This window comes from Martes martes (genome assembly GCF_963455335.1).
Source record: "Martes martes genome assembly, chromosome: 7".
Taxonomy (NCBI): Eukaryota; Metazoa; Chordata; class Mammalia; order Carnivora; family Mustelidae; genus Martes; species Martes martes.
The window spans coordinates 8,409,643-8,425,852 of record NC_137894.1 but is presented as its reverse complement, the minus strand read 5'-3'; the positions used below and the strand labels follow the sequence as shown (position 1 = coordinate 8,425,852).

The 16,210-nt window shown below is 43.3% G+C and overlaps 1 protein-coding gene across 1 annotated transcript in view; it reads left to right on the top strand.

Annotated features, from left to right (window-relative positions):
• LOC308345333 (cytosolic carboxypeptidase 4-like) overlaps positions 1 to 13,831 on the top strand; it is a 246,153-nt gene extending 232,322 nt beyond the window's left edge. Inside the window, exons 10-11 of the mRNA XM_080807393.1 lie at positions 2,718 to 2,849; positions 11,107 to 13,831. Of these exons, the coding sequence (XP_080663519.1) occupies positions 2,718 to 2,849; positions 11,107 to 11,337 (363 nt within the window). The 3' untranslated portion in view covers positions 11,338 to 13,831. The remainder of the gene's footprint in view (positions 1 to 2,717; positions 2,850 to 11,106) is intronic.
• Positions 13,832 to 16,210: the final 2,379 nt, after the last annotated feature.

Genomic DNA, 16,210 nt, shown 5'->3' with positions numbered 1-16,210 from the left:
TATTACAAATAGGTCTTTTTCACTCTTTGGTTTGCCTTTTCACATTCTTAATAGCCCTTTGGACATTTTCTTCTGTGAAATGTCAGTGGAAGATTTTTACCCATTTAAAAAAAAATGGGTTCTCTTTCTTTTCCTTATTGATGTATAGAAACATATATATTTATTTGTGGGATATATATATTATAAATGGGTCTTTTCACTCTTTGGTTTGCCTTTTTATATTCTTTGTAATGTCTTTGTAACATACAAAATCACAGGTTAGAATGTCAATATCTAAATGTCAAGTCCACCTGTATACCCTATCAATGTACAAATGAAAATCTAAGTTCAAAAATTGGATTTAAAATAGTAGAAAAGCAGGATGCCTGGTTAGCTCAGTCAGTAAAGCATCTGCCTTTGGACTATATCTAATGTTTTTAAAAGATTTCTTTATTTATTTGAGAGAGAGAGAGTATCAGAGGGGAGAGGGAGAGACAGACTCTCAAGTAGACTCCATGCTGAACTTGGAGACCAACATGGGACTCGATCTCACAACCCTGAGATCATGGGCTGAGCCAAAACCAAGAGTCAGGTGCTTAGCCAATGGAGCCACCCTGGCACCCCTGACTATATCTAATTTTTAAGTATTTTTCATTTATGTGTATTTCTTGTTTGTTTCCTCCAAAAACTGTATTCCACCTCCAGGGTCATACAGAGTAGCCTATTTTGTTATCCCCAAGTAGCTGTTTTACTTTATCTCTCCTATTAGGATTTACCATCTGTGTGTAATTTATTTTTTTAATATATTGTGAAGTAGGGATGCACATTTATTTTTATTTTCTACCTTTTTTACATGGGACCATAAGTCTTCCAAGACCACCTTTTCCCCGATGTATCAGGAGTATCAAATTTGTCATAAATCAAGTGACTGTATATGAGTGTCCCTTTCTGGAATATCTGTTTTCCTCCATTGATTGATTTATGTATTGTTTTATCAATAGTACTGTGTATGAAATACTGTAACTTCAAAACAAGTTTTGATATCGCTACATAATTTGTCCAGTTTTCTCATTCTTTGTCAAGACTGGCTCAGTCTTCTTGGTTCCTTGCATTTTCAGTTTGGTTTGACATCAGCTTGTAAGTTTCCAGAAGGTAAAAAAAACAACAACAAAACACCCTCTGTGGGTTTTGACCGAAATTGCATTGAACCCAGGTAGGTAAATTTGCTAAGAACTGCAAATTTTCATTTTTCTCAATAATGTGTCTTACACATCTTTAAAGTTATGAGATTAATGCTTTCTGCTATTGTTAAAAAGATTTTACTTATTTGTCAGAGAGACAGAGTGAGTGCACACGCAGGGGGAGCGGCAGACAGAGGGAGACTCCCCATGTGGCAGGGAGCCTGACGTGGGGCTTAATTCCAAGACCCCAGGATCATGATCTGAGCCAAAGGCAGATGCTTAACTGACTGAGCCACCCAGCCATCCCACTTTCCAGCTATTTTAAATCCCATTTTTAAATTTAGGCTTTTATTTGTACATTGATAGGATATATAAGTGGACTTGACTTTTAGATATTGACATTCTAACCTGTGATTTCATATGTACATACAGAAATTTGATATTCTACGTTTTACAGTCTTTAAGAAAATAAAGACATTGCTATTTATGCCTTTCAAATCTTATGCCTTTTATTTTTTCTCTTTTCTCAATTGTATCACCAAATGCCATTGGTAGCACCAGCTCTTTTTCTGATTTCAGGGAGGAAACATAATATTTAATTAAATTATACTCTGTATATAGGAACCTCCCAGTGTCTGCCCACTATTATTTCAGAATCGTTATGGACAAGTGATGCTGTGTCCATCCTCCTCCTCCTCTTTGAAACATGAGTGTTTATTGGGAATAATGTTTCCTCATTCCACCATTGTGTGTAGGTGGGCGGAAGGCAGGTGGCTGGCCTTTTTAGTTCATGGATCAGGAGGAGGCACATATGGGGTCCGGAAACCATCATGGGAGTTTGGACTGAGGGTCTGATACTGTGGCAGGATGGGTGTTCAGGGAGGCTTCCTTGGGGGAGGAGATGAGTGTATGTTACATGAGGAAGGAAGGGAAGTATGTATTTAGATAAAGAACACAGCTTATTGTAGCAGTTAGTTTTTGCTGGATATCAAACAACCCCCAAACTCAGTGGCTTAAGCAGAAAATACACATTATTTCCAGTGAGACTATGTTAGAATCATCCAGGTAATCTGGGTGGTTCTTTGGGTCTGAGCCAGATGGATTCATTCACAGGTCTACCGGCTGGCTTTACCAATACGACTCTTACCAAGATCACCAGTGATCCTCATGCAACCGGTTCTGCTAAGTAAGCAGTATTTGTCTGAGAAAGTTGACACTTCAGACTATTAAGAAACCAATAGACTTGGGGCGCCTGGGTGGCTCCTTGGTTAACTTTCTGCCTTTGGCTCAGGTCATGATCTGAGGGTCCTGGGACTGAATCCCGCATCCGGCTCCCTGCTCAGCGGGGAGCCTGTTTCTCCCTTGCCCTCTTTTCCTCCTCCCTGCCTATGTTCTTTCTCTCTTCCTTTCTTTCTCTTTCTCTCTCAAATAAATAAATAAAATCTTAAAAAGAAGAAGAAGAAGAAGAAGAAGAAGAAGAAGAAGAAGCAGCAGCAGCAGCCGCCAATAGACCTGACCTGGGTTTTGTTTTTTTTCTCCTTTGTTTGGCCATTGTAGGTCTTCTGTGATTTCCATGGCCACTCTCAAAAGAAGAATGTATTCCTTTATGGCTGTAGCATCAAGGAGACCTTGTGGCAAGCAGAGTCCAGTGTGGGCACATCGAATCTCTTGGAAGACATCGGCTACAGGGTAAGTCCCTGGGGACAATGACAAAAGACACTTTATGTCCATATTCTTCCCTTTGAGACACATGCCCCAACCATTTTTCCCCCTAAATAAGCATTTTCATTATTTTGACTATAGGATTATAATACAAACAGGTTGGAGGCGTGTACAGCCTCTCTCTATTTTTGATGAATAATAGCTTTCCTACCTAGTTGCTGTGTTTTGTTTTCTAGATGATATGATGTAGTGCAAAGGGCATAAAAATTGGAGACAGGAAGCCTCAGTTTAATTCCTGGCTTTACAATTATTAACTGTGCACCTAGGAGTCATTACTAACATCACCTCTCTGAACCACCATTCGTCCCCTGTGAAATGAGGAGAGTACAAATACTGCTTCTGTTTCATGTTTATGAGAGCAACAAAATGATACTGTATATGAAAGGATCTTAAATAACTCTGAAGGGTTGAAAGAAAATCAGACCCTCCGCACCCCTCTGTGTGAGCATGCTCTGTAAAGCAGAGCAGTGATCCACTGAAGCTAATTCTGCTTTTTCTGGGTTCCTGTGGTTAGAGCTCAGGGATTCCCCCACTGAACCAATGGGGAAGATAAGGAGAGGTAAAGAAGGAGGGACTTCTTACTGTTAGGATAAAGGGAAGAGACTTGATGAGGCAACGTTGTCCAAACACAAAAGCTGACCTTTATTTCAAATGTATATAGAAAACGAAGAAAAATTACTGAGTTGGAAAACCCTCCAGTTCTCCTGCGTCTTTGTCCTTTACTTTCACACAGAACTTCCGACACTTGTCACCAGATCTGTGGGGGTTTCACCCCACCAGGGACTTCTGAGACACCAGCTGGGTGTCCTACAATGTAACTCAATCCTGACGCTATCCACCTGGAGACAGCAGCAGATCCCACAGCTTAAGGATTCAGTCCCACAAGACTGCCTCCTCCTTCAGGTGACCGTCACCAGTAGTCAGGTCCCAGGTTCGCCATGAATTCTGTCTGACTTAGCTCTCAGTTGGAGGGTCCATGACCTCCCCTCCTGCCTTGGATTCAGTAATTTGCTAGAGTGGCTCACAGAGCTCAGGGAAGCACTTACTGACAGTTTCCTGTTTATTAAAGGATATGAAAAAGGATGCAGATAAGCAGCCAGATAAGAAACATATAGGGCAGGGACTGGCAGTGTCCCAGTACAAGAGCTTCTGTCCTGTGGGGTTGGGGGTGGGTATCATCCTCCTGGCATGTGGATGTGCTTACCAACTTAGAAGCTTTCCGAACCCCATTTATTGGGATTTTATGGAGGCTTCTTCATGTAGCTGTGGTCAGTTATTAACTTTTCCCCAGCTCCTCTTCCCACTCCCATCCCCAGTGGGGGTAGCCTGATCCAGGAGCCCTCCCAGAATCACCTCATAGAACAAAAGATGCTCCAAATGCTCTTATCACTTAGGAATTTACAAGGGTTTTAGGAGCCCCATGTCAGGGACTGGGGATGAAGGACAAATACATATTTCCTACTATAAATCCCAATATCACAATTATCATGGTACCTACCTCTTCCAAATTCTTTATTTTTCTGGATATATGAATTTACTGGGCATACAATAGCTTCATTCCCTGGGTTAATGAGTATAACATAGATAGATATCCACCGAACTACTATTTCACCTAGAAATACCTCCCCTGCTCCCTCAGTCTTTCTTCACTCTCTCCTTCATGTCCTCCAGAAATGGGACTCCTGGTGATCAGTAGAGGGTCCCTCAAGGCGATTAGAGCAGAACCAACAAGTTATCTTCGATGTCCTATTTACTCCAAGCCCCAACCACAGTCATGGGGATTTTGATACAGAATTAGAGTCTGAAAGGGAAGAAGGAAGGAAGGAAGGAAACCAATGAAGGAAGTAAAGGAAGGAAGGATGGAAAGAGGGAGGAAGGGAGGAAGACAGGAAGGAAAGAGAGAGGGACAGAGAGATGGAGGAAAGAAGCAAGGAAATTAATTCTTGCACCGAAAAGTACACAACCGAAACGAAAGTTTCCCTACATAGGATCATGAGCAGATCTGAGATGGCAGGAGAATCAGTCATTAAAATTGAAGGTCAATCCAAAATGACTAATCTTAAGTAATAGAGAAACAAATGTTGAAAAAAAGTCAACAGCCTTAGAGACCTAGGATAGCATCCAGTGTAATACTGAATAGAATAATTAATCAGAAAGGTATAATGAATGTAAGTGAATGTATATACCCCAAAATATATAAGCAAAAATTGGCAGAATTGAAGGAAGAAATTTAACAATTCAGTAATAGTAGTTGGTTATTTTAATACTCCTCTCAGTAAGCAATAGAACAACCAAACAGAAAATTAGTAACTAGAGAAGACATGACCTGATTGATACATAGGTTTGATATATATGTAACAGTTTTCAAAACAGAAGAATATACATTGTCTTTGAGTCCACATCAGAATTATCCTAGGTAGACCTTATACTAGACTATAAAACAAGTCTCAGTGTGTTTTAAAGGACTGAGACCATACAAGTATGTTCATTTGCCATGACAGAATTAAATTATAGATTAACTTTTGTAAGATTCTGGGAGATGTCTGAATATTTGGAAATTAAACAGCGTACTCAAAAATAACTCCTGGGCCAAAGAAGAAATCAGAAGGAAATTAGAAAATGTCCTAAAATGAATAAAAGTAAAAATACAATATATCAAAATGTATGGTGTATAGTTAAAATAGTGTTTAGAGAAAAGTTGTAGCTTTGAATACTTCTATTAGAAAGGTGGAAAGATCTAGGGCACCTGGGTGGCTCAGATAGTTAAATGTCTGCCTTTGGCTCAGGTCATGATCCCAGGTCCTGGGATCGAGTCCCACGTCGGGCTCCTGGCTCAGTGGGGAGTCTGCCTCTCCCTCTCCCTCTGCTTCTCCCCCAATAAAGAGAGAGAAACTACCGGTATATGCAAAAACATAAACTTAAAAATAAGTCAGAGGCAAACAAAAAAATGTAGGGTTCGATTTATGTGACATTTCCAAAAAAGGCAAAAATTACAGAGTAAAGAAGCAGATCAGGGGTTGCCTTGCGCAGGATTGACTGGAATGAGCATAAAAGACATGTTTATATGGCAACAAAAGTGTTCGAAAACTGGATTATTGATAATGGCTACAAAACTCTATACACTTCCTAAAAATCATCACACTGTTCACATGCCTTAATAAAGCTGATACACATATTTTTAAGAGTAAACATTCATTGATTATGTACCGTGTGCCCGGCACTGTGCTAGGTATTTATGTAATGAATCTGAGCAGAGCATGGATTTCTAAGAAATATCAGTTAGGGAAAAGAGGTGGAATATCAGAAACTTAAAAGGACAGAATAATACATTCAAGAATGGAAATATTAGGAGGTAACACGGAGACAACTGATTAACTCTCTATTGGCGCAGAGTTGAGTAGATGATGCCAGTGGACAAGTGTCTGAGGGGCAGATAGGAGTGGCGTTGGGACGTTCCCTGAAAAAAAAAAATTATGAATGATTTTTAACTAAGTTTGATTTTAAGAGAAGTCTGAAGAAATGGAGTGACATGAATTTTGTGATAATTAAAACTTGAGCCTTAAAGAATTTTAACCGCTAGTTGTGGATCACAGTGGATTGAGGAGAGGTGGACTGAGATGAGTTGTTCAGCATCTGTGCCTGGGAAGCGTCTCTTGTCCGTGACCTTTCCTGGTGTTGATCTTTCTCCTAAGCTTCTAGTTGGGAACATCTGCGAGAAGACCACCCCGGGCACCCCCGTGCGCTCACTCTTTTAATCTTCCCAACTACCGTGTATTCTCCAATAGGACATGCTTAAGCAGTATTTATGGTGTGAGTAGGAACTTTGAACAGCACCCCATTTCACACGTGGGGTGGGGGAGGTGCAGAGATGAGCCAAAATGTTTAACGGTCCCACAGGTAGTAAGAGCTGGGATGGGGACCTGGGTGACTCAACACCAGGGCTCGCCTACCGTTTTGACCTCAGTGGTCTTCTAGAGCGTATGCTCAGTGAGACAGAAGCTAAACTGAGAGTCTGCTGCTCCGTAGTTCAGGATGAAAGAGGGGGTCAAAACGGAAGGAATCCTCCTTGGGTGCTTAGTAAACAGGAGATTATCTCAGTGAGGAGACTGGATATCTACAATGCAAAGAGAGGTTTTCAGAACTGGTTTTTCCATCTTGCAAGTTTGACCTTTTGAGCAGAGCAACTCCCCTCTCTTCTAAACCTTCACCCATCAGCAAAGTCCGCTCTGAAGAGTGCAATAAACACTGCACGTTTACTGAAGGTGCCCATGGCTTTGCCCCCTCGCTCAAGGTCGGGACTAGTCCTACCCCTCCCCCTTCGATGATGACAGAAATGAGGGTTAGAGTTAAACGGCTGCTCCAAGTCAAACCATGGAGTGTGAATCCAGATTTCATACTTTTGACCCCTAGTTCCAGCCAGGCCCTTGGCCCATGCTTAATTCAGAGGAGAGAGAAGACATTTGAGTTCTGTAGGGTTGACCATGGGGAACTGGAGCCCCAGAGATGGCCTCTCCCTGGAAATGAGCCCTGAGCTGGGAGCTGTCTGGGGAGTTCGTAGTCAGCACATCTTTGAGAGTTATATTTTCTGTGAATTTGGGAAACCAGACAGGGCTTGGAAGAGTCCGCAGAAAGCAGATGAATTGAAATGCAACTCAGGCTTCTACAGTGTGCCTCAAAACAGGAATTAATGAATTAGGACCCTCCCCTCCCCCATCAGCTGAGGCTGCTGTTGACCCAGATGCTCCTGGAAAGATGGGATTGAGTGTCTATGGGGATGCAGAGGACTCTCAGCGCTGCTTCATGTATAGTCTTTTGATCCCTGCTGGGTCTGTGTTGAGACCACGCTCAAGGCCACCTCCTGGGCCACGCCCTGTGTGTCCATTCTGTCATTCATTCCTTGTATCCCTTTACACATCTATGGGATTATAATACTTACTGAAGAAGTAGTTCTTGGCAGTGGTTAAACTAAGCTCATGTGATCTATGTCAGAACATCTGGGTTGACATTCTGGATTTGTCCTTACTATCTCTGTGACCATTGAAAAGAGAGTTGACAGGTCTCTCTATTATGAGATAATAACAGAACTTACTTTGAAGACTTGGGATGATTAAAAGAGCTAATGCATGTGAAATACATAGTAAGTGTTCAGCAAAAAGGTATCTATTATAATTTTCAAGCTTTTGAAACCCAGATTAAGTTTAAGGGCACAGAGCAAGCAGGAGGGAGAGAGTTGAGTGTCCCGAGTCTTTTCCCACCCAAGATGGGAGATCCCTGGGTGCACTGAAACAAGGCCTCAGTGGATCAGTTCGTACATAGAGTTCAGCTATGCCTTGTTCATTTACAAAGCGGAGCAAGACAATATCCAGCTGTTAGAGCTATCATTATCTTCCTTTCCTGCTCTGCCATAGATCAATTTGTGTGAAATCAAGAGATACAGAATGAGGACTTAACTATCCATGCTGTAGTAGTTTTGGAATCCATTATTTAATGAATGGATAAGCGATTGCCGTGGGTATATAGGAGGGGTCCTCCAACCGCACCTTGTAAATGAGAGGATCACAGCTTCTAGAGCTTTCCAAGAGACACGCCATTAAATTGAACATGTGGTCATTTGCACAGGGGATATATGAATTAAGAAAATAAGGGTCGCTTAAGAAAGAAAGGAGAGATCATTTAAATAATGCTCAATTAGAATTTTTACAGCAAGGTAAAACATTGATAAGTTAAAACTATTTTCAAGTTTTTTTAAATCACTTTAGTTGATATATATATGTGTATATATGTATACACACATACATACACACACATACTATATATGTTTTATATATGTGTGTGTGTGTGTGTGTGTGTGTGTATATATAGGTATATATATATAGTGTATTTATGTCTAAGCAGTCCCCTAAGGGTCTGGGCGAGCAGATTCTATTTATTTCAGCAACTAACAATGCCTGCACATCTGTGTGTAGAGATTTTCCTGTGAATGAGAGACAGACCTGCCCTATGGAACTTCTGGACTGAAGAGAAGATAGAAAATAAACAGCTAATTACATGAACATTAATTTTACTGTAATTGTGGCGAACACTTTGAAGCAGAAAAGTGGAGTGAAGGAATCACAGGGAGGGACAAGGGTGGATAGATGAAATCAGTTACGGGGGCGATTGTGGAAACTCAAGTGAGGACATTAGCAGCTCAGTTTCCTTGCTCAGATGCTGCTGCAGGTCTGCAAGCTGTGTGGGAACATAGAGATCAAACTAAATTATATGAATAACTGTGTTACATTACACGTATATCACAGGTAATTTATAATATAATTAGCAATTGTATTAATTATTATATTAATGTAATTAAGTTATATTAAACATGGGGACAGTAAGAACCCAGGGATATTAAGAGATCTGCTCGATGTCCTAGAAATTCACAAAATTGCATTTCTTTTTTTTTTTTTTTTTAAGATTTAAAAAATTTATTTGTGAGAGAGAGGGGGAGAAAGAGAAAGCACAAGCAGGGGGAGTGGCAGGTAGAGACCACCCAGGCATCCCACAAAATTGCATTTCTTTAAAAATCATTTCTTAATTCATATTCTCATTCTGCTGCTCCGCCTTCTCCCCACAATTTGTCCAAAAGCCTGAAGTTTCACAGTTACCAAATGTACATAATTTTATATTATGTGCTAGTGTGTGGATATTCTGTGAGCAGTGAAGTAGAGACCCCTTCTTGCTAATATCGCAGAAATTTGGGACTATCTAGGTCCAGCATTTCCACTAACCCAGGGACCTGATGTGCTATCATATCTTGAGTCATCGTCCTTGAGTGGGGGAGATCTGGTGATTAGGAGCCCCCTCTCTGTCAATCAGAGAGTGGCAAGGATCTACAGATGCTTTCTAAAATAGATTAAGTGGTCTCACATAAAACTTTTTGGCTTTAGGAAATGGTGGGCTAGAAGAACCCGGAGAAGAGCGGTGCCTGGGTGGCTCAGTCGGTTAAGCATCCAACTCTCGGTTTTGGCTCAGGTCGTGATCAGGCCCCACGTTATGGGCTCTGCACTCAGCACAGAGTCTGCTGAAAATTATCAGCAGACTGATAATTCCTCCCCTTCTGCCTCTCCCTCTGCTCCTCGCCCTGCTTTCTATTGTGTGTGCTCTCTCGTTCTCAAATAAATAAATAAAATCATATGTATATACATATATATATATGAACCCAGAGAGGGCATACATTTTTAATGATTTTATTTATTTATTTGACAGAGAGAGAGAGAGACACAGTGAGAGAGGGAATACAATCCGGGGAGGCGGGAGAGGGAAAAGCAGGCTTCCCGCGGAGTAGGAAGCCCAATGTGGGACTTGATCCCAGGATGGTGGGACCATGATCTGGGCCGAAGGCAGATGCTTAACAACTGAGCTGTCCAGATGCCCCCAGAGAAGGCATAGTTTTTAGACTTTTGTAACTGGCCCAGCCTCAGATTTATGGATTATAAGATGAGACTGGAGGGACGCCTGGGTGGCTTAGGTAAGCATCTTCTTTTGGCTGGTGTGATGATCCCAGGGTCCTGGGATTGAGCCTCATCGGTCTCCCTGCTCAGTGGGGATCCTGCTTCTCCCTCTGCCTCTGCCCCTCCCTCTGCTTGTTCTCTCTCTCTCTCTCTCTGTCATGAATAAAATCTTTAAAAAACAAAAAAGGTGGGACTAGAAAGCTCATTTTGGCAGTCATACTCTTTTAGAAAACTTTATATGCAACCCTCAGTGGTTATTGGGGACTTGTACATTTGGGATAAATAAACAGTCCCTAGTCCAACTTAGAGCGGGGAAACTGTGAGATTGGGTGGAGTCACGCTGAATCTCAGTCCCTGTGGCATCTATGGCTTTCCATGGAGTTCAGAGCAGTGATGCATGAGGCTGAGTGTCCGTGCGACATCGGTCCACGGGGATGCCGAAACATGGACCTGAAAGACTGTGGTCTTTGGGGTTGGCCCGCTTGGCATTTGGCTCCCATGCCAGCCTCTTTGTAGTTGGACTCATGCTGTTTCTTTCTTGCTTTTCTAAGTCTCAATTTCCTCATTTAAGAGCAAAAAGCGACAAACCCTCAGCGTCTCTTTCTTCAGGTTGATGTAAGAGTTACAGCTGTATATATTAAGTGATTGATAGACTGAGATGCATAATAAATGTTGAGATGTTAATTTTTATGATGCTCTTCCCAAACTCATCACGGCTTTATTTTTTATCATAGACTCTTCCCAAAATCCTTGATAAGCTCACCCCAGCATTCACGATGAGTAGCTGCAGCTTCCTCGTGGAGAAATCCCGAGCCTCCACGGCCCGGGTGGTGGTGTGGAGAGAGATGGGGGTGTCCAAAAGCTACACCATGGAGAGCAGCTACTGTGGTTGCAACCAGGGACCCTACCAGGTATGTGAGGCTCTGGCATCCGTGCACTTTCTGTCTGGCAGCAATATACCATAAGGGCAGGGAGAGGCTGTCAAAGACCACTCATTTCTTCCTTCTCTCCTGGGAGTGGAAGAAGTCTCCAGGTAGTCTGGCCCAGCGACCTGATCTTGCAGAACTAGCTCAATGATTGCCTTCCCTGGCAGCACTGTCTGTGTTGATCCTGCCAGCAGTTTGTACGTGCCTGCTGATTTGCTTTCTCAATCATCTGCCCTTGCCAGCAAGTGGCAGGGAGCCTCCCTCAGACATGTATCCCCAGCTTTCCTGGAACCTCTGCCTGGCCCTGTTTGATGCACAGGGCTCCCTTGTTACCCCCTGCACCAGTCACCCAAGCTCCCCTCGCATCACCAAGGCCGTGGTTTGGGGCGTAGATAGTGAGTTTTCCGTCCAGGTATTTTATGCCTCTAGCCTCCATGTTTATCTAAATCAGCAGCTCGCTATTACCCTGCTGTCATCAGAGTACACAGAAGTGACTACCTGACATGCGTCTCCCCAACGTGAGTGGATCTGGGACTCAGGCTCTGGTGTCAAGGGAAAGGCTCGTATAAATCATACTCTTTCTACAGCTATATTAACTGCCTGAGCAGCTCGAGTGCTGCTGTAGCGGGCTGTTCTAGCTGTTCTTCCCACTCCCCCACTAGAGGAGCATAAATAAGGGACACTGACAGTGCCATGGTAATAGATTCTTTTAAATTTGTTAGGCGAGCTGACAGCCTTCCATTCAACCCCAAGGATACCTGGACCTTATGAGCATTAAGGCTCATTGTGTTGGCTTTGATATTCTCCTAGAACAGCCAGAAAGCACTTGGCATCTACATGGTCCTGTGCTTGTGAAAATCTTGTTAGCTATCAAAGGGAGTATGGGGAGTGACAGGCGAGGAATATTACCTGACTTCCCACCTGGCCAACGTTTGTTTTTTGTTGTTTTTTTTTGGTACACAGGGCTACTGAACCACAAGCTTTGACCTATTAATTCTGTTAAATAACCAATTCGTTTAAGCAGTTGCTAAAAATAAATGTTGTACTATTGAATTAATACATTATTAGATTGAATTAGTCCACTTTACCCACATGAATGTCGATGCAGAATAAGAAGAGAGCATCAGAGGGGCATGGGGGTCAGGCCTCAACAGACCTCACTTTTCCGTTTATCAGCAATGCCGCAAGCCACATACCGTTATGAACCTGTGTGTCACGTATCAGATATTGATAATCTTAAGGGTTCCTTTCCTCCCCACTGCACAAGAGTTTTGTAAAGGCCAAAAGAAAATTCAGATAGGAATGCACTTGGAGGTTATATCATCACTAATAGGTTCAGTCTCTTGGCATTCAAAACCTGTAGGATTGGGAAAAATAAGCTTGGGGTATTGTGACTCGAAGGCATTATGGATCTAGACTTGTTTCCCTCTAGCTGTGTGCCTCTTAATGGATAAGGGCCAGTCACTTGGTTAAAGAACGAATGCATGCGTCATTAACAGATCTAGTGGATTGGTGACTTTCATTGACCTTGTTCCTCCAAGCCCCCATTCAGACTGAGAGCTTCCCGCCAGATAAGCATCAATGCCATTCACCATAAGTCAACTAGAAACTCAAAGTCCTGTTTGTAAACTAAATGACTCTTGGGTTCAGGCCCCTACCACCCCCCACCCCCCAATCTGCCATGTAACAAACACAGGGCCTGCTACAAATGACAAAGAATGGAAGAAGCTTGCCCAGTGGGATGGCTTTCACCTGTCAGCCCAGCGTTTGCCCTGTGAAATTGTCCACGTGGCTTTTGCACGAGTCTTTGTAGGAAAGGATGGAGAACGAATTGACTAGAGAAAAATGCTAATGGTGCCAGACTTGGTTTTGCTTTAACAGTCCCATTCTCTATATGAAACACCTCTCCGAGTGAATTGGTTTTCTCTTTCCCTTTGTTTCTCTATCCTTACAAACACTGTTGAGTCACTGAGCAGAGTCGCAGACGATGAATAAGGGGATGGTAAATAATTTTACATAGGGAGGGGGCACCCCAGGGGAAGGAAGGCGGCCCAGAGTTGGGTGTTTTGGTGATTTTGTTTGAGGTATATAATGAAGTCTATGAGCTATAAAGCAGCATAGAAATTTCCATCCTGAACATATTGCAAATGATTTTTGTACATTGAGAAGCTTAGTCCCAATTGAGTCCTGAGGTTATTATTCTAAGGTCATCTTTCCATTTTTTGTTCAGCATTACCATTTATCCAAAAGATGGAGGACACTTAAATACACCCATGAGGGGCATTCCTTCCTTCCTTCATAAGAATATAAATATTTTTGCAGTTTCTCTGGTTAACACGGCTTTAAAGTAGTTCCAATCATTTCTCCCCCAGCACACTAAGTACCTGATTTGTTAGTATTGAAATGAAATATCATTTCTTACAGTGACATTTATGTTGGAACTGCATTAAAGAACATAAGCTATTGCCTGCGAATAATTATTATTAATATGATATTTTCTCTTCTATTTTCCAGTCTATAGTTGGCTAATCTTAAAAAAAAAAAACAAAAAATAAAAAACAAAAAAAACCAACAACTCCCTTTTGTTTCTTTGGAATGTGGTCTCTACTACCAGGTTATACACTTAGATCCATAATTTGTGTTTAATGTGAAAGTCCCACCCATTGAGAGATGGGCCCAAAGCTATTGAGGCTGCTGAGGGAAAAAGCCAAAATGGAATCATCCATCCCCTTGGGGCTCATTTTATTTAGAGGTGTCCTACATAGATAGCTGTGTGCTTCCCACTGAGTGTTTGTGACCTGGGGTCACATCCATGGTGTGTGGGCACGTACAAAGGCATGTGACCGGGCCCCATGGGCTGCTTGTGGCCTAAGAGGATGTGAGTATTCCCACCCAAGCAGGCTCTCCGTGTGCTCATTGGCAATGTGGCGGACTTGTGGGCAGAGTGGGTCTGAGAGGAAGGACAGAAGCTGGGTGACCCAGGGAGGTCTGAAGGTCTCAGCTAATATAGAAAGCCCCCACCTGCACGCTGCCTCCCATGAGCCCTCCAGCAACCCACGTGCTCCGCCACCGACAGAGGGGCTTTTCAATAACCCAGACCTGTTCAAGTCACAGTGTTGCCCATAGTCCTTCAGGGTGTCTAGAGAAATTCCCACTCCCTGTTATGACAGGTAAGGCCTTTTACAATCTCATTCGTCTTTTGAACGCTCAATACCTTATTTAGCGTAGAAGACGCGTTGAATCTGTGTGACGATTGACGAATGAATGAATGAATGAACGGACAAATGGGTGGCGATTTCCATGCAGAGTCGGAGGAGTATCCTCTCTGTCCAGAGATCACTAGAAAAAGGAGGAACTACCATGGTCCAAATGTGATTAGAAGCCACTTTCAAGTGGAGATTCTTAGTCATTGTAGTGGGTAGTCATGGAAGAGGTGTGAGCGAGAGGAAGTGTGGAAGAATGCAAGGCAGAGACCTCTCTGATCGTCGCTGGCTGCGGGATGTGAGAGCCCCTCGGATACGATACCTGGCATGGATTCTTTCCCAGAATAAGGAGATTCTAGTCCAGGCGGACTCTCACTTGGCCGCCTTCTCATAACAAATGATGGTTCAACAAAAGGAAGGCCACTCGTACAAAGTGGGGGGGATGCTTCAGTGCACCTGCCAGACCCAGGACCCAGCTGCTCGTTCCCAGCTGCTTACAGCTGGATACATCACCGGAATCTGTCTGTCGCCGATAGAAGTAGCCTTGACCGAAGCTGTGGCCCTTCCGGGTGAGCCTCTTGCATCTAAGGGTAGGTCTAAGCAGGGCCAGGCCTCCTAGCCCAGGCTGGTAACAGTCCACGGGGCCATTTGCAGCTCCAGAAACTCCCTGCAGGACTGCCCAGGGCCTCTGTCACAACTGTACTGGGCTTCAGCTTCCTCCTCTCCCCACCTCTGCTTTTTGCACCACTCACAGGTGCTGTTCTGGTGAGTGTACCCCCAAAACCCTTCCAGGAGGCAGATCACACCTGTATTCCAGAATGGCGGGGATCAGGAAGCAGACACAGGGACTCGGTGCTCAGCTAGGGAAGATGGGTTGGTGGGGATGACGTTCACGTAGGGAACTGGGTCATCTCGCTTGGCTTTCAGGGCTCCCAGTGTCCTTTTCTTCACACTCTGCATCCTTAACTGGTTAGGGAAGCCAGGCCGCCTGCTCCCTCCAGAAGGCTGCGTGTATTAGTGTTCTGCGGCTGCCATCCCAAATCGCCATAAATTTGGTGGTTTACACCTACGTAAATGCATTCTTTCACAGCGCTGGAGGCCGGAAGCCTGAGATCGGTGCCGATGACATTGTGTTCCTTCTGAAGGCTCCAGGGGAGACCGTCCTGGGCCTTTCTCTTAGCTTCTGGTGTTTCTTGGCTCATAGATGTATCACCTCTTTCTCTGTCTTCGTCCTGGCATGGCCTTCTCCACTGTGTATCCCACTGTCTTTATGACGTCTTTCCCCCACTTAAGAAGGTTATTATTGTTTTTCTTTTATTTTTTATTGAAGTATCGTTGACACATAATGTTACATTAGTCTCAGGTATGGACTATAGTGATTCGATAACTAGACATTATTAGTCTCTCCTCTTCTTATAAAGACACCAGACATAGTGGGTGTAGGGCCACCATACCCCACTGTGGCCTCATCTTAACTAATGACACCCGCAACATCGCTATTTCCAGATCAGGTCACATCCTGCGGTTCTGAGAAGGACATGGATTTTGGGGGGGACACCATTCCGCCTAGTGCACTGGGTCAGGCAGGGAGGTATAGAATATACAGATCCAAGAACCAAAAAGAAGTTGTGTGTGTGTGTGTGTGTGTGTGTGTGTGTTTTAAAGATTAATTATTTGAGAGAAAGAGAAGGAGGGGTAGGGGCAGAGGG